Source organism: Drosophila melanogaster, chromosome 3R (genome assembly GCF_000001215.4).
Source record: "Drosophila melanogaster chromosome 3R".
NCBI classification, from domain to species: Eukaryota; Metazoa; Arthropoda; class Insecta; order Diptera; family Drosophilidae; genus Drosophila; species Drosophila melanogaster.
In genome coordinates this window covers 7,743,958-7,766,832 of record NT_033777.3, presented here as the reverse complement: position 1 = coordinate 7,766,832, position 22,875 = coordinate 7,743,958, and the positions used below count along the sequence as shown (strand labels likewise).

The following is a 22,875-nucleotide window of genomic DNA, read 5'->3' as shown; positions in this document are numbered from 1 at the left end:
AAATGCAAATGCTAAGTAAATAATGTCATTGCAAAAACGGCAAATGCAAATGCAAATAGCAAACGGCAAATGATGTGGCCGAGGCAGAATCGGCGGTAACAATCAGCAGGGCAGGCGCAAATCGCATTAGCCCGCTCCCGTGGCCTTCGAGTCCAGCCGCTGCAGTAATCAAATGTGAAGCAGTGGCATCCACTATACATGTATATGGACTCGACAAAATGGATTTTCAATACTCGATTGCTGGCTAACACGACCAAATTTACCGGGTCCTTTAATTCTCCTGATTTTCTCTCGTTCCAATATTACAAAATGCATAGATTTTCAGATTTTCGAGCAATTGAAGGCCATTCAAATGCACGCGAGAGTCCGCCAAATCGACATTGGCATTTGTGACGAGTGCATCCAGGCCAAAGTCATAAATTGCGCAAGAATCGCGAATCGTTCTGGGCGGTTTGTGCTTTGATATCGGTTTATTTGGTAGGTTTGAGCTAGGGTTCGCGTTGTGACAGTTTGCCAGTTTGGCTATGCATGTTAAATGAAATTATTGCAACTTTTTGCCCAGGCCACATGGCGTATGCGCAACTCTCGCTCAATTCATCAATCACCGAATTTGTCCCGATGCTCATGCTTTCTTCTCGCTTAAAAAAATGGTTTAGATTTATGCGACTGTTGCCGTAGTCCAGTTTATTTTTTGCGTGCAACAACTTTCTGTCTATTTTCCGTTCTTTTCGCTTTTATTGCGCGCTGCACACTACATTTCATTTTGGCCACTTAAGCTTGAATTTTGTTTCAGCCCAGCAAGAGGGGCAAGTATTTTTCTTGCAAATCGTCGGCATTTAATCCAATTTTGTGTTCTGCCGCTTTGGCTTGTGCACCATGGAAAACATAGGGACGTAAAGTGTTCTATTACTCCATTTATTATAAGGAGAAGATTTAAATAACTTTGTGCTACTCCTATATGAATTATCACATACATACTGCTATTCAACTGAAATTTCTCGGTCACATTAAATTTTAACAAAAACACTAGTTTGTTTTGCATTTATGTTGATAATCAAATACCATCTTTTGACGCTCTGATAATTTATGGAAATATAATATTTATTCAACTTATTTTCGTGGTTTTTGGCCATGGTAACGCTGGTCGGATCGTTAGCGCCGTTGGCCATTTTAAATGCTGCGAACACAACTCAATTAAGCCTGTTACTGACGAAGGCAGTGCCAGCCTCCCACTTGGCCATTTCCATTCCGGGCCCAGAGTTAGAGGCGATTCCGGACACACTTCACGCCAATCGACGGCAGGCGGGCGGAGTGGGCATGGAATTGGGATGGCTGGCGGTTGAGTTCGGTTCGGTTGGATTCGGCCGGGTCAGGATGGGCTGGGAATATCTGTCTGCCTGGCTGGCAGGTGTACAAGTCGTTTTGCCACTCCACTGTGCGAGTGTCCGTGTGCGTGTTAATTACATTTGGCTTGCATTTGGGCAAAGTTGCCCTCAAAATTGAATTACAAGTTTTTCGCTCGCCAGCATTTAGCAAAAGGGTTTTTTTCTTTCGTGTTTTCGTTTGCTCAATTTAGCCACACATGGCCAGAGAGCTCGGCTGAATGCGGGAAATTTTCTCTTTATTTCATTTTGGCAAAAGAGTTTAAAGGGATGTACATAAAGCAGGAAGAAAATAATATTGATACCTTTAACATTTTCGTCAGAGACGGTTTTTAAGTATTTCTGGGCCCTTTTTATATGTAATCTTTTTTGGTTTTGTAACTTTATTAACTTTAATGAGTAGTAATTCACAGTCACAAGCGATATAATTAATATTATACCAAAACAGAATGTATATATAGTAAGTTTATATATTTAAAGTATATATATTTTTGATGGAATATATATTTTGGTCGATTTGGCCAAGCCGATACCTCGAAACGTATTTGACCAACGCAGCCACAAACCACCGAAAAATGTTCCGCAGGCTTCTTGAAAAAATGCATTCACTTAGCCTACATGACAAACAAAAAGTTTTTTGGCAAATCAAAAAAAATTTAAAAGACTTATAAAAATATGAAATAATTTTAAAACATTTTTTAAAATTGTGGGCGCGGCAGTTTTTAACAATTTATGTCCGCTACAGTTGTCTCTAAAATCTGTATGCTAAATTTCAACCTTCTAGCTTTTATATCTCCTGAGATCTTCCGTTCATACGGATGGTGAGACGGACTTGGCCAGTTCTACTCGGCTATTGATGCTGATCAATAATATAAGTACTTTATATGGTCGGAAACGCTACCTTCTGCCTGTTACATAATTTTCACTGAGTCTAGTGTTCCGTTTTACTCTACGAGTAACGGGGATAACAAATCATGCATACTAGTTCCTCTATAATAAGTGGATATGGTTTCAAGTACGTTATCTTTTTAAAATGTAATGTATATATATATATATATTACTTATATATGATAATATAACTGAATCAACGTATTTAATTATGCTGAAATAAAAAAGTATTGTACTCAGAATAACACCAATTCGTGGTTTATTCATACAGATTTTTTTAATTATTCCAAGAACCAACATTTTATTAGATAAGTTCTTTCCGTCTTCAATCCAAATTTTTATAGGTTTAAGGAAATGAATGGCTTTCGATCCATTTTTTCCATGTGTACGCAATGAATTTTCTCAAAAATAAAATATAAAAAAGATAAAAGAAAAAATAAAGAAATATTCTTACACAGTGCGTATGTCCAACTAGAGATGGGATTCGGTTATCAGGGCTCGGATTTATTTATTCATTTATTCGGCCGTCTTTAAATCCATCGTGTTAAGAAGGAAAGATGGATATACTATAACTATATATGTTATATAAAACTATAACAACTATATATATATGTTAAGTTGTTTGAAATTCCTTTGCGATCCTCGTTTACTTCTTGCGCTTGTATTTGGATCCGCATTAAAAAGCTGTTATGTGGACTCTGTAAATTTGGTAAAGAAACCCAAGCCCTTTGTCCGTGCTAACCGGTTCCTGCAGGCATCATTAACCTTTCCGCGTGCACACAATTAATGAGCCTAGCCATTGTCTACTTCGTTTTCCAGCCTAGCCACGCCTTCAGTGCAATCAGCCAGCAAACAAGTGAAAACTTTGCGGATGGAGCGCCGGAAGCTCTGAAAAGCACTGCTTCCATAATAGAAATTCATTGCCAAATTGCATAGAAAATAGCTGGGGGCGCTAAGAAGGTGCCTCTGGGCAAGTTGGCCCGCATCTTGAAAGTTATTCCACTGAACTCTCACCATCCCATCCCAGTGGGGAACAGCGATTTTAATTACCGCAAACGGCGCTAGACTGTAAGCGCATTAAGTATACGCAGCGTGGTAAGTGCAGCTGATAAAATCACATTGAATGCAAGTTAATTAAAGGATGGGCGCCCAGCCCAAAGAGCACTCTCGACTTGACTTTAATTAAAACATTATCAGAACAAAAGCGGCCTTCGTTCCGCTGCTCAGGGACGAATGGTCTCCACGATCCAGTCCATGTAGTCGGCTACCCGAGTGTAGACACCTGGCCAACCCTCTAGTCCGCAGCGGTTGCCAAAGGAGACCACGCCCTCCTGGTACCAAGCCTGGTCAAAACCCCTTCGCATCAGCGGTCCGCCGGAGTCGCCATCACAGCTGTCGCGGTAGAATTCCCCGCCAACACAGAGCTGGGAACTGATCAGGTGGATATTCCTCGTGGCGAACTTTCGTGCGCAGTAATCGTGGTCATTCACCGGCAGATCCAATCGCTGCTTTATGGTGCTCTTGCGGGCTATAGAATAAGAATTTGAATCAATTAGTTATGAAATTATAGATTCTTCTTGGTCAAGAGCTTCAATTGATATCTTTAGAATGAATATAAGTATCTTTAATATCCAAACTCACCTGTTGTGGTTCGGCCCCACCCGCTGACCACCAAGAGCTCCCCGGTATTGATTGCCATTCGTGTGCTTACCAAAGGCAAACAAACCGGCTGAATATACTCATTAAGCACAACGGGCCGATCTAATCGCAATAAGGCAATGTCGTGAATGCGGTTCTTGTTGGCAGGATCATATTGGGGATGTACAGTGGCCTGTTCGATGCCCAATTGTAGGATGGGCTGGTTGCAAATGTCATCTATGCAGTCCACGTCCTTGCTGGTATCGTATTCCCCCAACCGAACGGTAGTTCTGTATAGGGGCACAACTCATTTAGTTATTTAAAAACGTGGATAAACATCAAACCACGTAAATACTTACAGGTGACCTACTTCCGTTTCCACCGCACCAATGACGCAATGGGCGGCGGTAAGAACGTAACGATTGTTGATCAAACTGCCACCGCAACTGAGTTCCCGCCGTCCCCTGTCTATCAACATGGATAAAGATGCGTTAACTAAAGTTACATGATTTTATATAAGATGTCACTTACTATCCACGTACTCAAGCAGTGCCATCCAGTTGAACTCGTCAATAGCAGTGTCGTTGCCATTATAGACCTTATTGCTGAAGGAGTGGGGCCCGCACTTGGGTGGCGAGGGCAGCAGGTTGCCCAGACCCGCTTGACCGTCTTGACCTCGTGAACTTGAACTGGTAGTCGTTGGAGGAGGGGCTGCGGAGGTGGCCTCCTGGGATCCAAAGCTGCGATCACTTGTACAGCAAACATATGGCTGGCGACCTACTCCATCGAGGCACTGTGAGTTTCGAAGAAAGGTTCTGTCCTCCGGGCTGACATAAGACTGCTGAATCACGGAAAGCAGACTTTGACAGTCGTATATGGACAAACATTGTCCCTGTTTCTGGTTGGGATTCCTACAACCTACACATAACAATTAAAGACACAAGTAGGAAGATCAGTTACTCCTGTCAAAATGAGTTAAGAGTGGTATAAAACATGAAGGCAACTTGGGAAATTTTGAATTCGGAAATCAACCTGCTGATAAAGCTATTTAAATTAAATATAAATATTTATTTAATTTAAATAAATTAAGCAATAATACTATCAATCAGCACGTCGTTGAATTAAAACAAAACACTTAAGTCAAAAACGACTTCATTAAACATTTTAATTCGCTTGATTATGCTATCAATAATTGTAGTCAATATTAGTGACCTAATTTTGCAGCTTAATTAATTTCAAATTATAAAAATCCTATTAAGAATTTGGTTTATGTTTAATAAACATTTAAATTGCACTTATACGTTATTTCAATTATGTTTCGTTTTTGAGAACACAAGCATTAAGAACGATATTTAAAATTGTCAGGAGTTGCTACTTGATAATAAAAAATACGATTAATTTTTTGACATCAATCAAATCCCTTGATAATGTAATATGTTGTTTGACGAGTGGTCCCATAAAATTTATTGAGGAGAATGAAAGAATACACGAGTGCGCTCAATTAAGTCATTGACATGGGAAATTTGTTCAAGTTCAAGTCTGATAACCGCATTGAATTCTGTTAAGCTATTGCGCTTAACACGGATAAGTACCGGTCTCAATTAATGAGTCAGCTCTGAGTGAATCACATATTTATAGCTCGGTACTTACTTCCTTGTGCCGCAACATTTTGTAGAACGGTGAAAGGCAGCAGGCAGGTGGCCAAAAAAATCCCAACTACTTTGCGTGTTGATTTCATCTTCTGGGATATTTCCCACCAATTTTAATAAGAAATTTCACAGCTTATTTAATAAGAACGCGTCTTTGCGATTACGCGCGTCGACCTCGAACCAGAGAACCGTGAAGAGCGAAATTAAACTACGAACGCCTTCGATACGCAGAGACAACTGATCGCGAATTAACGGGCGAGAGACTTTTTAAATGCGATCGCAGATGATAATCGATTCGTCGTTGAGAGATACTGTCCCAGAGAGGCCGTGAGTAAAGCTTTCAAGCCCATCAAGAGACTTGAGCCGAGCTTATCACAACTAAGAAAGAGATCTTTTGAAAAGCTTTGGTACTCGGATTTTGATGCTTTCTCCCTAGAGTGTACAGATCCTATATACAGGTAGACCTCACTAAGCACGTACTTCTTACAGATCAAAACATTTTTAGATTATTTTTTGCTGGACCCAAAAACAGCCTCGCTCTGAAAATATTATGTTTAAATGTATATATTTTGTACGTAGTGAAATGTATTCAAAAATATTCAAAAATTTGCTTTGTAAGTCGATCCTCAACAGTGATCCAGCCCGATGAACAATGTCTTCATATGTAAAATTCCTAAATACTCATCCACTTAGATTTGTAGCTTTGCAAACTCTATTTGGCTTCTGAAATTTCTCACAACATGGATTCTTTTTCTCCTTTGGTCATGGAAGGGCGAGATACCTCAAGTCACAACAGGCGTTACCCATATTGAAATGTACTTCTGCAACGCTTCACAGGAGACGAATCGAGCTACATCTTTGCTGGATTCGTGTCGTGAACAGATTGCAAGTAGTAGAGACTTCTCGACCCATTGGTAGGCACTAACTAGTTTGTTGACACGATCGATGAATTATTGCACAGAGATGCGGTTTTGGCCGGCTGGATCAAGATGTTTGAAATTTCGGTAGGTCTTCTTAAAAGATACATGTCAACTCCTATTTTGCCGTGCTACACTTCGATGATTTCTTGCTACTGATTATCTGTATTTGTTGTTGCATTTTACCTTTTTCATATCATCCTGCAATTTCCGGTTGTTATGTCACATATAATAGTCTGTGTTCACTAAATAGCTTCACTATTTGCGTTGTTAAGTGCCTTCGTGATTTTGAGTTCCTATTTCAACACCCTCCTTAATGCGCACATGTTTACAAGTGGCATCAAAATTTAACATTTTTGCACAGTCTTCATGTTTTTTATTCAAAAGGCTTTTGGTTAAGATCAGACAGCATTTTATTTTTGCACTCATACCTACCAAAACTTGATCATATTTTACAACCTTTACAAAGTTAAGGAAGCGTGTATTAATCTGGAATCTGAAAAAACTTCGTTTGATATATTTTTTTTATTGCTTATCACGTTTTTGTTAATCACGCCATTTTTAGTAACGTTGCCGTACTAAATGACTTTAAAGTATATATAAAAAATACTGAAATACTGTGAGGGCTTCCGATAATTATTATATTCCCAGAACGATATTGTTTTCATCAACACTTTTGTTGCTTTTATTATTTTATATATTTTTTTTTTAAATTATAAAATTTTATATATTAAAACTTAAAGACTAAGAAAAGTTGGTCGCCATTATTTTGTTATAGCGCTTCTGCTCTTGAGGGTTAAGCTTGCAAAAGTCCAATTCGAAAATCTTGAGCTCTTTTCTTGTGTGCAGCGGCGGCCAAAGTGTGGTATAGGCCATGGTTCTGTAAGAAAATCAAAAGGGAAATAAGTAAAGTAATTTGAAAAGTTGGTATTTACGGTTTCTAATGATTGTCAATTGAAGATGATATGGCTCAAAAGAAATGAAAAACTTTGAAAAACTTTTTAGTATTTTGAATTCAAAATCTTTAGTTTTATCAATTATTAGTGACTGAGGCTAAAGAATATGTTTTTGATCTATTCTTTTCAAAACTATTTTAGCTAAACACAATACATTAAAAACTTTGACGAAAAAATTGTGACGAAACGCACAATGAACGTCTTCTTTTCTATTAACAACAATAACAAAATAGAGAACGGTATACTCGATTTCCCCGACTAACAGATACTTGTTACTCAGCTAGTGGGAGAGCTAGGGATAAATTCCAACACTTTCTTGACAGCATTGTCAAAAACAATATAGAAATACAAGCAAATAAAATCTATTGAAGTGACCCATGAAGAAAAGCTTGAACTGAGAACATTACTTGGGAGTCGAACAATGAACCGATTTCTATTGGAAGCAGGTTCTAATCCTTTTATCTTTATTTATAACTAAAAATAGCGAAATAAAAATGATAGTGAGGACTAAATTAAAAGAGAACTAATACGAATAGTGGCTGATCAATTAAGGGTTTGCCTAAGGCGTGCTTTAATCAAATGAGTATTGGATTGTTACTTTTCAAACCTATTACCTATTATTAAGCGTAACTAAATCTAGATTTTCAGCTTACCTTACGAATTGCCAAGCCTCCTGCGCCGTGGACTGGTTGTCGATCAGAAGTTTGATTTCCCGCTTGAACTGATCGGCGTACTCCCGCTTGGAATTGTGGTAACGTTCCAGACAACGTATCTGACTAATGAAATAAGAAGTATTTTGACCGTAACAAGTTTGGCTGGAAATCTTACAGGGGTATGCGGTGTTTAGAGAATGTGGGCTCGTGCACGGGATCCCGGTCGTCATCGAATACGGTTTGATAAATAGGCACGTACTCCTCCACGGGATCATCAACGTAGTTATTGTTAACATATTGTGCGTCAGCCTTGTGGCGCCTATACATGGCTGCAAACGCGTTCCGCTGCTCATCGCTCATACGAAAAATGCTTCCCATTACCGAGGCATAGAAGGACTTCATTCCCATGCTCATCCTCTTGTCGCCCATGAGCTTCCTCTTTTCCATAATCTGGGTTTTTCTTTCACTGGCGGCTTCCATTTTGGATGTTGTATTGAAGTGCCGGGTATTACGTGTATGAGTTATTATTTTGAATACTTCTGTGGAATTTGTGAATATATTTTTTGGTTAAGGTCTAAATAAATGTTATAGATGATAGTTAAAGCAGTGATTGTTTACACTTTCATAATTTTGATAAAAGCCAAAACTGGCATTTTTTTAGTTCAAGATGACATTAACATTTGATGATTAAGTTGCTCAGCATAAAGTTTTTGTTTTCTTAATTAGGAATGGTGACGAACTTCGTTTTGTTCGGCTTTTTTATTGGCTATATGTTTTTTTTACATGAATATGTTTCTATCTGTTTTTTTTTTTTTTTGAAAAATCTGATTGTATGTAATTTTTGGTTTACGTTGAAATGATTATTATTGGTTTATTCATCAACATAAACATGCCAAACTAATATGCCGTCAATTTGCTCTTGTTATCTTTTCTGTAAAATAAAATCGGCTTACTAACAAAGGGTATTAAACGTTTACGTCATTTTTAAGAACCTTTCCAAATTGAATTGATTAGATAATTTTTGTATCTCGAACTATGAATCCTTGCTTCCTTTTATCCCAATTGCAGGAGCGATCAGAGAGTTTACCATGAAATTTGTATGTTCATCCCCAGCGACTTTGAGTCCTTGCAGATAAACATTTGCATTTCATGCGATGCAGCTTGCCATAAGTAGTGATGTAAATGGAAGCAGAAGAGGACGAGCAGGAGCACTAAAATAGAACACAAATCGAGTACAACTTTCGCAAAAGTTGTTTTCCTTTGCCTGTCGGCATCGAAGCGTAGTCATCCCATCCCAAGCAGTACCATTCCAACCCATCCCATCCCATCCTCTTCGAATCCATTCCGAATCCTGGCCTGCCCGCCCCTCGCCTCGCATCCTGCTTAGCTCCAATGAATGCTCCAACGCTCCGTATAACGCTCGTTAGTCCCTTAACCCATGTCGGGGCCCAGAAAGCCGTTCCACTTGGCCCATTCACGATGTCTTTCTGCTGTTTGCTGCTTTGTTTTTGTGCCGGCCTATTCATAATTCCACAGCCGGCTGCTGGCTGCTGGCTGCTGGCACAAATTGAAAAGCAAACACGTGGCTCTGTAGTTGGCCTTATCACTGGCTACATTGGGATTTCGTTGCTCTGAGCCACTGACACTTCGTCATGTCCATCCGTCCGCCGGTCTGCCCGGGTTCAGTTTCAGTAGTAGTAGTAGTACCAGTACCAGTTCCAGCCGGGGTCGAACTCGGCCGCTTGGAATTTGAGTTTTTGTGTTGAGCTGCTGTGACACTTTTTAGCTGTCTCGTCCTCTGTAGCATGCCATTTTGTTTGTGGGCTTAGGTCAGCACTTTGCTATTTTCGTAACTGCATGCAGCAGGGTCCTCATTGTCATCATGCTCGTCTCACCATCTCCTCGTCCTGCTGCCCCTGGGCATTGTTTAATAATTTTCCTGCTTACGGCAGGATATTCTAGCCGCCCAGAACACGTCGGAACAATTTTTTTTCCCCCAGCGCTGAAACTTTAACTTTGGCTTAACCCTTAATGAGGCCATTATGGTCCAGGAGCCCCTAATCCGACGACTGGGTATCATTGCTAATTTCTTGGCGAGTTGCGAAAGTTTAAGCAAACTTTAAGGTATTTAGGTCTGCTCTTTCAGCTGCTCCCACTTTTTCCGACTTTTCCGGGCAACTGTTGATGGACGACGGTCCAGCATTCAAAGGCAGACGCCACTTGAGTTGATTTCCGTTCGGAGCCATTGAGTTCGAGTTGAGTCCTGGTCAAGGAGCTGAGTGAGTCACTTGTGTGTCGATTTCACTGGCTGTGTATTTTTGCCATCGAGTGTCTTGTATATTAATTGAAATTAAAAACACTTTCGAGTACTCACCAAGTGCCTGCCATTAAAGTTATTATGAATGTATGGCATCAACAGGGAAATCGAGCTGGATATCGAGATTAAATATATGTTGCTAATAATTAAATTTCCATGACAATTTTGTCCAGTTGCTAACAAGGAAATATATATTTTATATTTTAAAATATGAGAATATGAAAATAATATATAACCCAAAAAACATAAAGGTCCCTTTTATCATAGAAAATAAACATTTTCAGCTTCAATAATTTGTCCAAATTATAATTATATTCAAATCGAGTTTGAACTGTAGTCATTTTTTCACAGTCATTAGCTGTGTAAATTAGTAAACTTGTTCAGCTGTCAAAAGATTTTTACCATTAACTTCGCTAAGAAAAATCCGTAATCTGCGTTATATATTTGTAAATGCAATGGCCAAAGCAATGTTTAAATTAACAAAGAAAAAATAGAAACGCAACCGAATTTATGCCTCAATTTGTGTGGTCTCCATTCGCTGTCAGGCATAAATTGCGCAGCCAACAAGCAAAAAATTTAAATTAGCAGGCACCGGGAAAATGGAAAACGGAAAACTGCCGTGGCAAAGAGCGAGTAAAACACAAAAGTGCTAGCTAGAACGCAAATGAAGTTGGCTTTTAATTTCCAATAAACCTTCCCCACTGCGGCCCGCAATATTAATGAACTGTAAAGAGGTGGAGTGGAAACAAAAACCAAATGCAAAAGGGTTACTATGATTGCATGTATGTAGTATGTAGTATGCAGTATGTAGTATGCACCTGGATGATGGACACATGTTCAATTAGGAAAATACTCGTTTTGTGTGGCACTTTTACGGTTAGGTCAGTGCAATGCAGCGCAGCGTTTTCCATTTTCCTCATTTCGAGTTGCACCTTTTTGGCCGGGAATGTAAGTCATAAATCGCTCGCTGTATGCATACCTACGGCTGCTAATTTAATTAGCGATAGAAGGCGCATCGAGTTCCACGAATTTTCCAACGCCTGGCTGCATCGCAACGAAGGTTTTCCACGTGCTCAGAGCGGTCATTAAATTAAATTTCAATTAGCTGTGCAGTCTCTTGTTGCTTTATGCGTGCGAATGCACTTCGAAATTAAACTGCAACTTTTTGTCAACTAAAACGTATAATCTTATTGTTAAGGCTTGTATATGAAAAGAAATTTCATTTTCATATGCTACTCCTTACGTTCCAATAGTGTGAAAAACCAATGCTGACACCAAATTCATTTTTTATATATTATATATTTTCTTGAAGCTGGTGCATATTCTATTTAGTCATCTTTTTTTATAGTGTCCTCACCTGACGTGATTCACATGTTAATAAGCCAAGCGTGAGAAGCGAAACTGTTGCCATTATTATGCGGCTGGAGCTTTGCGGGAATATTGGCTTTCTGTTTTCGGCCAACATAGTAAGATGCTTACCATGGCTAAGGGCACTCAAACTTGCACTGGAACATGGAGGACTCTTGGACCGAATTGGGGAGCTCGTTCAACTTAATTTGATTAGTATTTCGCACAACGAAACAATTTGGCGCGTATGTGCGAGGATGTCTGCTGAGTAATGAAAAGGGCAACTAAAAACCCATTAACCCACATTCTTCCCCGCTTAAATGCTCAGACGTGCCCCACTCAGCTGTCGCCCACAAACAATCAACAACAAGTCCAACAACAATGGCCAGCACACTCGGAATGCAATTCCGTACCCCTCTTCCACCACGGCACCCTTTCATTTGCCAGCCAAATCCCCAAACAGAGAGCGGCGACTAGGAAACAAGTCAACACTGCCTACCAACAATGTCAAATGTTGCATGTGCCACCCGCACACAAACGCAAACGTAGAGGCTACACTTCGGTTTAATTTCGGCTAACTGTGTTGCTAAATAGATAATATTACTAACAATAATAGATAATATTACCGAAAATATGAATTGGTAGTAAAGCAAACCAAAAAATAATAAAAGTAGAACAATGATTTTGTAGCTTAACAATTGCAAAGTGTACATCAAATAAGAATAATAATATTTATTCGTGTTCAATTGTATTAGTTTAATAAATTATAAAAGTTAAATAAATCGTGTGTTTCTCTTACCAAAGCACTGATAACTGATAAAGTTAATTGTCCCTCACATGCTTTTCTGACTATTTTATTTGTTTATTTTGGTCAACTTTATATCTAAACACAACCCAGCAAATTAAACATTAATAAGCTATTGTACATTCATATTCATATTCATGAATATTCATATACATTCATATGAAATAATTTATATATTCATGATGTACAATAGCTTATAAGACATATCCGAATTAATTGTTAATACTGCTAAATAAAATCGTAAGCGACAAAGCCAATTCTCTGGCTTGTACATATTTTTGAAAATTGTCAATTCGTTTACCAAACTTATTTTTAAAATTTTCAGATTTAAAATAGGTCGCTAAAACCTTTAATTTGTATTTAAATGGCTTTGTTTGATTTCTTCGTGTTGGCAAATTGAAGTCAGTTCGCTTTATTTGGTTTTGTTGTTCCATCCTAGGCGTCACAAGTGGCAGATGAGCTTTCGACGTGCGAGCAGTGCGGCCTGACTGAGGCTATCCCGTTTTCGCAGCGCAAGCAATATATCCCCGTTGCACTCGCACAGCGAAGAGAGTCTGCAAAGGCTGGGAAATGTGAAAGAGAACGAAAGCTCCGGGGGCCGAAGTGCCTTCGTCGGAGTCGTGGTCCTTTCGGGAGCTCTCGGGAGCAGCGCTCGGATTTCTCAGTCGACGCCAAGGGACGCACAAAGGCATGCTTCACTTTTCGCAGTGGAAACTTCAGAAACTTTGGACGAGTTTGAGGCAATGACTATGAACCCTGGATCAGAATGTATTGACATAGTTTCGAAGCTGGCTCGAAAGTCATTCAGGTGCAAGTGGCCAACTTTCTCCGGCAGTTCGCCGGAGCCAGGTCTTGTATTTATTTTTATCGCTGTTCATTAGTTGGCAGTTGCCATAATTTCAATTTTAGAGTTTCGCCACCATATTAATTTACGGCACAGGCATTGGTGCTGGTACTTCTACTGGCCACCCCTTTAATGCAGTTTTCGGGTGGAAAATTTTAGATTGCTTTTCGGCGGCAATTGTCTAACCGAAAGCAATTGTTGCGAACATGAAAGGCAACGCTGCTGACGCTTAGCTTCCAATTTATCATAAATAATACCGCGCACCGTAGCGAAATACATCAAACGAAATTTATTTGGCCCCGTTCTGTGAAAACATAATTTAGCAAAATCAAATTAGATGTAAGCCGATTTTCCTGCGAAATACATTGGCTAGCCGTTGAAATATTCATGCCATAACTGAGATGGTCCAATTGAGCCCTTCCGATATTTTGGCCATTAACGCAAATTGAATAGTCGGCCAGCGCTCATTTTACGCCATTTAATAACCGAGTTCGGCCGGGAAAACTCATTTGTTTGCATTTTATTCGTGCTATTTGGTTTGCCAATTTAACTCTTCTCCTACGCTACGTGTGGAAAAAGAAATATTCTCGTCTTTTTCCAGGTGGAGGAGTGCCCAAAAAGTTGCTGGCACGCAAATGCTGCCAGCAACAGCCATAAATTTACCGCTTTTCTGCTAAAAAGTGGCCAACAGTTTTGTTAGCCACGTGCAGGTTCGTTTCTGGCTGCCCGACTTTTGCATATGCAAAAACTGAGTAATGGCATTTGGGGAAAGTCCTGTGATCCTTCTGACAGAGCCGGCAATTGCAGCATATTTAGCCGCTTGTTTTCGAAAACTCTATTTAATTTGGATCCTTGTTTCGCCCGGCTCACGTCTCAGTCAGGCTCAGGCTTTTTGCGTCTCATTTTTCAAGTCGCTGTGTGCGGCCCGATTTTCCTAACTTACCCAAGCGTTTTCCTCGTAGTTTTCCTTTGCGGCTGTCACGAGTCGACACAACTTGGCCATTGCCCAGCCGATTTTGCAGTGCTTAATTTAAGTTACAGCACAAGCTGCCGAGATTTATTACTGACCCTTAACAAGTCTCGCTGGCCCTTCTGGTGTCCCTTTGCTTTTCGTACCCCTGTTTCATTTCTTCCATTTTTTAATGGAGCAGAATGGACGAGCAATGTAAGAGTTGTAATTTTTTTGCTTCCTGTCCTGGTGAGTGTTATATTTTTTATTGGGTATTACACAGGGAAGAAGTTTTGGTAGCTGCTTTTAGCCGGAGTAACAAAAAACTCGGTTAAAGCTTAGCGAATATTATGTACTTATATAAAGAACGTTTGGTAACAGAATTTGTTTATATTTTTGTGTATGACGCCTGATTTCAATAAAATTGTGCTACCCAATAAGTTCTATGTCCAACAATATAATTATACTATCATTTGACATTGTAGAATGAGGCCTTACTCTTTGTTTCATTATAGCAATCTTGTTATGGTTAACCAAATTGATTTATATATTAGCTCTTCTCTCATTGCTTATGGTGATAGAAATAATCAAACTATCAAGCTTATTAAATTTGTTTTTTCCATCTAATACCGCAATTTATTGATTCCATTGCGAGTTTATATGTGACATTTCCATTTATCTTTTTGCAGCTTGGTTTTATGAATAAATGGATGTCATCAAGCTGAAAACTGAAACTTTGGCGAACTTCGGCCTTGGACCTCCCATCGATTCACTCCATTCGGGTCAATCATTTCGAGCAGTGTGTGCCGCAGTGCGACTTTGACCTCGCCAGAAGCCCATAACCAATCTCAGTACAATAAATTAAACCTAAACAATTCATTCGGCTGAGCGAGGCTCGGTTTCTGTTTCAGCTTAAGCTTCAGCTTCTGGGACATCCTGGATGGAGGACGGTGGATTGTGGAAGGCCGACGGAGGATGCTGCGGAATCTCAGGGGCAATAAGGCAGAAAGCCACTTCTTAGTTTGCCTGCAGCTCAAGCGGAAACCATATAAATGCGGAAATGATAAAAATGCCTGCGAACATGTTTCCAAAGCGTATGCGATAAATTGCAATGGCAGAAGGTCCTGGGAAGGTCCTTCCAATGGCACCAGCACTCCCACATGGACAATGCACCCAGACAATAAAATAATAATAAAAATAGTACAAACCCGGCGAGTAGACGACACAGACAATGATGAGGTTCCATTCCGTTCGGATCGGCTTGGGACCGAGTTCAATAAATGAATGTGGCCAAATGGAGGACACTGGGTCCCCAGCGAACTGTTCCGACAAAGCAAACACAAACACACGCGGAGAAAAGTTGGGTGCGAAGGAGGAAACGCGACGACTGTCAATTTAATGAAATTGTTTTACACTCAATTGAGTTGCCAACTGAAAAAGAAAACAAAACGCAGACCAAGAAGCACCAGAACTAGACAAACAAACTGTTTTCGCCGGAGGAAGATTTCGGGTAATTTGCATTGCCTCGAAGCGTCAACGACCCACATTCGGCTCGAAGTTAATCTTTTCTAATACAAAATGGCCCAAACGCTGTCAGCTTTTAAGAAAAGTGGCTGACATCGGAGATGCTCCGGCCGAGGAGATAAGGATATGCGCCGAACCCGCTCAATATTTACTTAAGTTTGACAAAATCAGCTCACGCGGGACTTATCTGCATTTTAAGGAGAGGTCTTAAGATATTTTTGATTTAGAGCCTAGCATGAAATTTGAATAATATCGACCGAAATGTGACCTATCAAACTAAATTTGCCAGCAGAAACAATTTATAAAATTTCTTTTCTCACCAGAAATGATAAGTTTTTATTACTTACAGAAAACTTTTCTCAAGTTTAAATTGACGACAGATCTTTGAAATTCAAATCGTCAAGTATGGTCTCAGAAGGTTTATTTTTGTGATATTTGTAGATTGCTGGATTATAAAATGCCGGTTTCAATGTTATTACTGTTGTTGTTTATCTGTATATATTGCAAGAAAATAAATAAATAAATTGAACATGTAACGAGAGACCTTGCTATAGTCGACACCCTCGACTATCAGATAACTGTTATTTTGAAAGTAATTTTAAAATGATCATAAATTAAAAAAGAAAATGATATAAAATTATTTCTTTATTTCTATTTATATACACAATTAAGAATAATCCCAACACTACACACGTAATTTTCAGTATATGCTTTGTCGGTGAGATTTCATTTCGTATGCTATTCAAATGCCAGCGAGTGTGCTTAAATATGTATGTGTTTTTCACTATTTTTATAACACTTGGGAGAGATGCCGAGAGAAACCCAAGAGAGAGAGAGACGAAAATAGAGAAGTGTAGATAAGATGAGAATCCGATCGTCAGCAGACTCATTTCATATACTGCGGTGGTCGGAGAAGGTTGTTCTATCAATTGAGTCCGATAATTGATGAGATATTTTGTTGCTGTAAAATTGGAAAAATGTCAGCATTTGAACTGAAAAATTTAAATGATTGCTTGGAAAAGCATTTACCACCCGATGAACTAAAGGAGGTTAAGAGAATTTTGTACGGCGTAGAAGAAGAGTGAGTACAGTTAAAAGACCATTAAAATCAAGTAAGAACATCATGTGGGGGTGGGTGCCTATAAAACCTCCAGATTATTCTAAAAATGTTTTAATCTTAATCTTTTCGCAAACAGAAGGGGAGCATACAAAAGCATTTCATTGCTACCTTAAGTTGCCCGTAATGCTTATTTACTACGAGTGGGTTACATTGTATTACATTGCAATAAAGAACTTGCTTTGACAGAGCTACGTTTGCATCTACACATTAACATATATACCCTTGAGAACATCTGGTGATGAAAGTGAAACGATCACGAAGCCGAAGCAAGCAAAATAAAAATAAAAAATTGGATATATTTTTATCAGTATATTGGTTTTATCTGTGTTAGAAAACTATAAAACCATTGTGATGTGAACAAAATTATAGAACATAATTAGTTATTCCATTTTTCCTTTACTTTGTGTTGTCAGTCTAATCACTCCATATTTTCCGACTATCAGAAATACAGATAAGCTTCTGACCACACAGTAAGGATCACAAAAATTTTATTGGGGTCAAAATGGTCAATAAATATATAGCCATAATTAGGAACATCTGTCCATAAAGATAATAAATTAAAAATAATTATTTAAGCTTTATACACAAAGTATTGTATTAAATCGCGGTATAATATAATTTTACTTGGCAGTCAAACGCTTGAGCTGCCCACAAGTGCGAAAGATATTGCCGAACAGAATGGATTCGACATCAAGGGCTATCGCTTCACGGCGCGAGAGGAGCAAACTCGCAAGCGCCGGATAGTCAGAGTTGGCGCCATCCAAAACTCTATCGTAATCCCTACTACGGCGCCCATTGAAAAACAACGAGAGGCCATCTGGAACAAAGTGAAGACTATGATCAAGGCGGCAGCGGAAGCCGGATGCAACATTGTTTGCACCCAAGAAGCGTGGAGTAAGTTTAAATATGAAGCGTGACAAAAAAAGCAAGACTATCGAATATAATTAACCATATTATTTATTTCCGATAGCCATGCCCTTTGCCTTCTGCACTCGCGAGAAGTTTCCTTGGTGTGAGTTTGCCGAAGAAGCCGAAAACGGTCCCACAACCAAGATGCTCGCAGAGCTGGCCAAGGCTTACAACATGGTTATCATCCACTCGATTCTGGAGCGAGATATGGAGCATGGCGAGACCATTTGGAATACGGCAGTGGTCATCTCGAACAGTGGTCGCTACCTGGGCAAGCACCGCAAGAACCACATTCCCCGGGTGGGTGACTTCAATGAGTCCACCTACTACATGGAGGGGAACACCGGTCATCCGGTTTTCGAGACGGAGTTCGGCAAGCTGGCTGTGAACATATGCTACGGGCGCCATCACCCACAGAACTGGATGATGTTCGGTCTGAATGGAGCCGAGATTGTCTTTAATCCCTCGGCTACGATCGGCCGCCTATCGGAGCCATTGTGGAGCATTGAGGCACGTAACGCTGCCATCGCCAATAGCTACTTTACGGTTCCGATTAATCGCGTGGGAACCGAGCAGTTCCCGAACGAATACACATCTGGTGATGGCAACAAGGCGCATAAGGAGTTTGGTCCCTTCTACGGATCTTCTTATGTCGCAGCTCCTGACGGCTCAAGGACACCGGTAAGAAATAACCCAATCAGGGGCTATAAGGACGGTAACGACAATATCGTTTATTTACAGAGCTTATCGCGGGACAAAGACGGCTTGCTTGTCGTTGAACTCGATCTGAACCTGTGTCGCCAGGTGAAGGACTTCTGGGGCTTCCGCATGACGCAGAGAGTTCCGCTGTATGCGGAGTCCTTCAAAAAGGCATCCGAACATGGCTTCAAGCCGCAGATCATCAAGGAAACATAAGAGAAAAGAGTATTTTACGATTGACTTTGTTGATTAGCGGAATTGATTTTGAAGAAAATTGCATTTTGATTTGGACTTTAAATAAAGATAAGCTCATTTTAACACATATAAGGCAATTTACGCTTATTGTATTTATAAATGTGTCATTAATAATCTAATTAAGTTTTTTTGTACAATCAAGTCGGGCCACTTTCTTCAATGATCTTCATTTCATATTATACATTTACTTGATTGGCACTGACAGTGAGCTAAAAATTCGCTAAGTAAATACGTCAAGTATACTTCGTTCTTATTTTGAGAACAGATCTCATTATTTCCGGATTAAATTTAAAAGTCCTTGAAATGCACACATTAAATCTGGCAGAACTTCGAGTCAAATCCCTTGTCAAGAGTCACATCCTCGAGCCTGGAGAGCATCTCTATTATATCTCGTTCCCCGATGGCTGCTTTAAAAATTTCCCTCCGTACAAAACGCTGCAATCTAGCATTGAGCTAAGCTTTGACTTTTACGATTATGTTACGGATGAATGGGAACCGGGAAGGGGAACCGGAGACGGGATATGGGTTCAAGTGTGGGTGCCGGTGGGGATGGGATATAATCTGTTTCTATTACGTTTGCTTATCTGCATGCGACTCACATGTGCGTTGCCTTGCCGACTCCTAATGCAGTAATAATCGTTTGTGCGTTGCCAAAATGACTCGACTGACCTTGTGGAGCGTTGGCAGTAATTGGTTAGATTATTCTAAATTGGTTTCTCTGCCTTCGACCTGACCTTGTGCGGCAATGGAGTTATAAAGCGAAAATTGCTTGTCGAGCCATGCAACAGAAATGGAAATTATAAACTTTTATGCACCAGCCTGGCGGAGGGAATGGAAGGAAGTATGCAAATTGAATTTCGGGCAACATCCAAGTCAAAAGATACAAAGAGACAAATGTGCGAGTTTTGAATATTTATCTACAGCAGAGGGCACAAAAGTACTGGGGTACTAGAATTTGCCTTCTTTACTGGTTCTACTAACTGCTTTATGATAAAACCAGAGTATTCTTGGTCCTATTTTTGTATCCCTCGCTGTGCAAGAAGTGTGGGCTGAAATGTCGGATTTCGTGTGTGTCTATTTGACAAAGGTCACCCGAAAATAAATCAAATATTTACCCAGCCACATTCGTTCATTCAAATTGAAAAGTCACTTTTGCACACAAACTCCTTGCGAAAACTGATTCAAGGCCTCGATTGCATTACCCATTCGACATGTTGCTAATAAATATGTTTTCCGGGGAAAGCCAAATAAAACCCAAAGTGACAGAGGTCCTTCCGAACGAGCCTCACACGGACTTCGGGGAATAGCCAATAAAATGTGGGAGCTGCTCGTTTATGGCCGTGGGTTATCCTCGACCAGTCGAACATATTTTATTCAGTGCCCGGGTTGATTGATTAAGCCCAAGATAAATTCTCAACCGTCGGCACGCTCAAGGTCCTTCAAGATAATCCTCTACATATCGGTTTATAATTTTCAAGCCCGCCTGCAGCACTTACACTAATCATGCCTTCGTATATCTCTGCTCCGCTCAAGGGGCCAGATGGCAATTGTGACAGCTTAGATATCAGAGCGATTTCAATTAAAAGCCAGGCTTTTAATTAAACAGATAAAGTGGCTATAAAATGGCAGATAGGCCAGCTGGTCAGCAGGTTTAATGGGAGAACTCGATTATGAGCTCATATTTAATTAAACATAATATTTCGAGCTAAGCAGCTCCAAGCGAAGACGCTTAAGTGCTCGTTAAGTGTGTGCGATGTATATGTGGGTGTCCTGGATGTCTTAGGATGTCAGAAGCCAACACTTGGACCGCAATCAGGACCCAACAGCCGGATGTGTCTGTGCATTTGCGGCAGGCTGGCTGCAAAAAATGGCGAGGACGTGCATCAATCTGAATGCATAATAATGGTGCCACTGTGGCAATCAGTTACTCCCAAGGCGGCATTAACCACCAGCCAAATGCATATTGAACAGGATGTCGACTTCGCATAGGGAGGATGTATATTCTCCTTAAAGTTCAGGGGTGTCAGCGGATCGAAATTGTTGATTTGTTCAGTTCAGTGGCTCAGCGAATAATTGAACCAGCGCGATGAACGTGTTCGGTTTATCAATAAGCTGTTTCGATAAATATTTTAATTTTCACTGATCCTTGAAATCGAATTTATTCTTAATGAAATGATTTTGAGTAAACAAAAACACTTTATTAGAATACATTTTTGCAACGCATCTTTCGTGCAATATCACGAGGTAGCTGAACATTTTCTATTTTTGATGAGTTGAAATATATAAATCCATATACAATATTTGCTTGACATATTACAGCCAACAAAATAATAATGGTAAAAGTCAAGCAATATACTACAGGGAAAGCAAATCATTCTATATAATAATCAAGTTACGTATTACTTTATATATCCAGCATAGTTTTCCATTCATCTTGCCTTTTAAGGAAGCAGCCGGTTCAGTTCAGTTGAATCGGTTCAGAACTGGTTTGCATCCCTGTTTAAATCATCGGCAGTGGCGCACACGATATGAATGGGAAATCTTGAGCCGCGTACGTGTGCACAACAGCGTCGCGAAATGAAAAGGAAAAGGAGCTGAAAAGGAGCAGAGTCACCAGGAGCAGCAGGAAAAGAAGCAGCAAAATTGGAAAGGAAATGTGATGCCGGGCGGCATTGTTGGTGCTCCGAGTGAAATGCTTTGGTGCTGCTGATGGTGGCGATGGCAATGGCAGTGGCGTTGGCGAACTGAAGATGCGGACGAGGAGGTGGAGGTGCCTCCCAACACGGACTCCCATGACTCCCTCATTCAGAGGCCTTTCCATTAAACGGGATTATTTATTTTATTTCGTTATGCGCGGCAAACAGCTTGTGTAAAGGATTTAAGCTGCTGCTGAATGTGGCGAGCGGCACACAAGCCTGAGCCTTATTACCAATCCCAAACTGTCTTGTAATGAAATACACGAAAACTTAAAACCAACAAACCAGCGAGCAAAACAACAAAGGCGTCCCTCATATTAAATTCCAGCCGCACTTGCACTTGTAAGAGACTGAAAGATTATAATTCTGCCACAAGGATACTCGCAGATAACTGGCAATGAAAGTGGGCTGCTCCGGAGGGAGGTGTCCTGTTGTGCCAGGACAATGCAGATAGGCGTTGGGGATAATAAAATATTATGCATCTGGGAGAGGGAACGAGGTTGGGCGGGCGGCCGTGCTTTGAGGCAGGAAAAAGGCGTCAAAGCGGAAATGGAAAACTTGAATGCAAAAGTGGAAAATGGTTACGTATGAATAGGGTCCTCTTCTCTGAATTATGAGAGAGTGTGTCAGCTGAGGCAGAAAAGTCAATCCCCTCGAGGCAGTTCAAAGTCTGACCTAATAATTGTAACTTGATTATTGGAAAACGCCATTTGGGGGATGCGAACTTTTATAATTATCTTGTAAGCCCCTGATAATGGCTCACTAGTTTTGCCTCAAAATTAGGGGAACAAAACGCAAATTGTAATTATATGTTGATTTTGTCAATGTTGTTTAAATGATTTGTGGATTTCGATAGTGTTATATTGATTGTGGTTAGAATACAAATTGTAATTAGTTTGGTATATTAATGGCCAACTAGGACTCGAGCCTTGAGCTTAATTGTGACGAATGCCTGTGTAAGAGAAGTTCAGCTTAAGCAACAAATTAAAGAGCTTTTTCAATTTTACCTGCATTATTTTCCTACAGAAATATTAATTAAAATGCTTGTTTGCCTTTCGGAAACTTAATTTCGTTGCACTTTGTATTGGTGAGTATCTGTATTTTCTCATTACGATTGCGGTTACTGAGAACCATCGGTTAATGGACCGCAATCCAAGCAGAAAATGGAGTGCAATACGCAAGATGTTCTTTGTTTATGACCAGGTCCCCGTTGGGGCTTTATAATTAATACCTACTCGAATTAACGGCGCAGGTGGAAATACTCGCAATTGTAATGGCAATGTGAAGCGTAGCGTTGCAGGCCATTACATTTTTGCCGAAGACGCAC

General features: G+C 40.0%; 3 protein-coding genes across 5 annotated transcripts, besides 2 other annotated features; 1 reads left to right on the top strand and 2 right to left on the bottom strand.

The window, feature by feature from the left end:
• Positions 1-2,008: 2,008 nt before the first annotated feature.
• Positions 2,009-2,318: a mobile genetic element.
• Positions 2,319-2,885: 567 nt separating this feature from the next.
• Positions 2,886-7,047, bottom strand: Sp7 (Serine protease 7). Of its 3 annotated transcripts, NM_141477.2 has the most exons (6): positions 6,910-7,047; positions 5,559-6,096; positions 4,440-4,826; positions 4,268-4,376; positions 3,912-4,198; positions 3,407-3,798 (listed from the first exon to the last, which is right to left on the bottom strand). In NM_141477.2, exons 2-6 carry the CDS (start codon positions 5,644-5,646, stop codon positions 3,494-3,496), a joined length of 1,176 nt encoding a protein of 391 aa, NP_649734.2. In that variant the 5' UTR covers positions 5,647-6,096; positions 6,910-7,047; the 3' UTR covers positions 3,407-3,493. The 3 variants fall into 3 exon arrangements, with proteins under 3 accessions (NP_731175.2, NP_649734.2, NP_731174.1); NM_169193.3 differs by lacking the exon at positions 6,910-7,047 and having other exon boundaries at positions 2,886-3,798; positions 5,559-5,801; NM_169192.3 differs by lacking the exon at positions 6,910-7,047 and having other exon boundaries at positions 5,559-5,801.
• Positions 7,048-7,155: 108 nt separating this feature from the next.
• CG10919 (uncharacterized protein) lies at positions 7,156-8,711 on the bottom strand. Its single transcript, NM_141476.3, has 3 exons — positions 8,259-8,711; positions 8,084-8,206; positions 7,156-7,354 (listed from the first exon to the last, which is right to left on the bottom strand). The coding sequence occupies exons 1-3, from the start codon at positions 8,561-8,563 to the stop codon at positions 7,219-7,221; spliced, it is 564 nt and encodes a 187-aa protein (NP_649733.2). The 5' UTR covers positions 8,564-8,711; the 3' UTR covers positions 7,156-7,218.
• Positions 7,657-7,719: a mobile genetic element.
• An 8,042-nt stretch (positions 8,712-16,753) lies between the features above and the next one.
• Positions 16,754-18,920, top strand: pyd3. The gene is made up of 4 exons (NM_141475.3): positions 16,754-16,950; positions 17,621-17,883; positions 17,960-18,579; positions 18,640-18,920. Exons 1-4 carry the CDS (start codon positions 16,847-16,849, stop codon positions 18,811-18,813), a joined length of 1,161 nt encoding a protein of 386 aa, NP_649732.1. The 5' UTR covers positions 16,754-16,846; the 3' UTR covers positions 18,814-18,920.
• Positions 18,921-22,875: the final 3,955 nt, after the last annotated feature.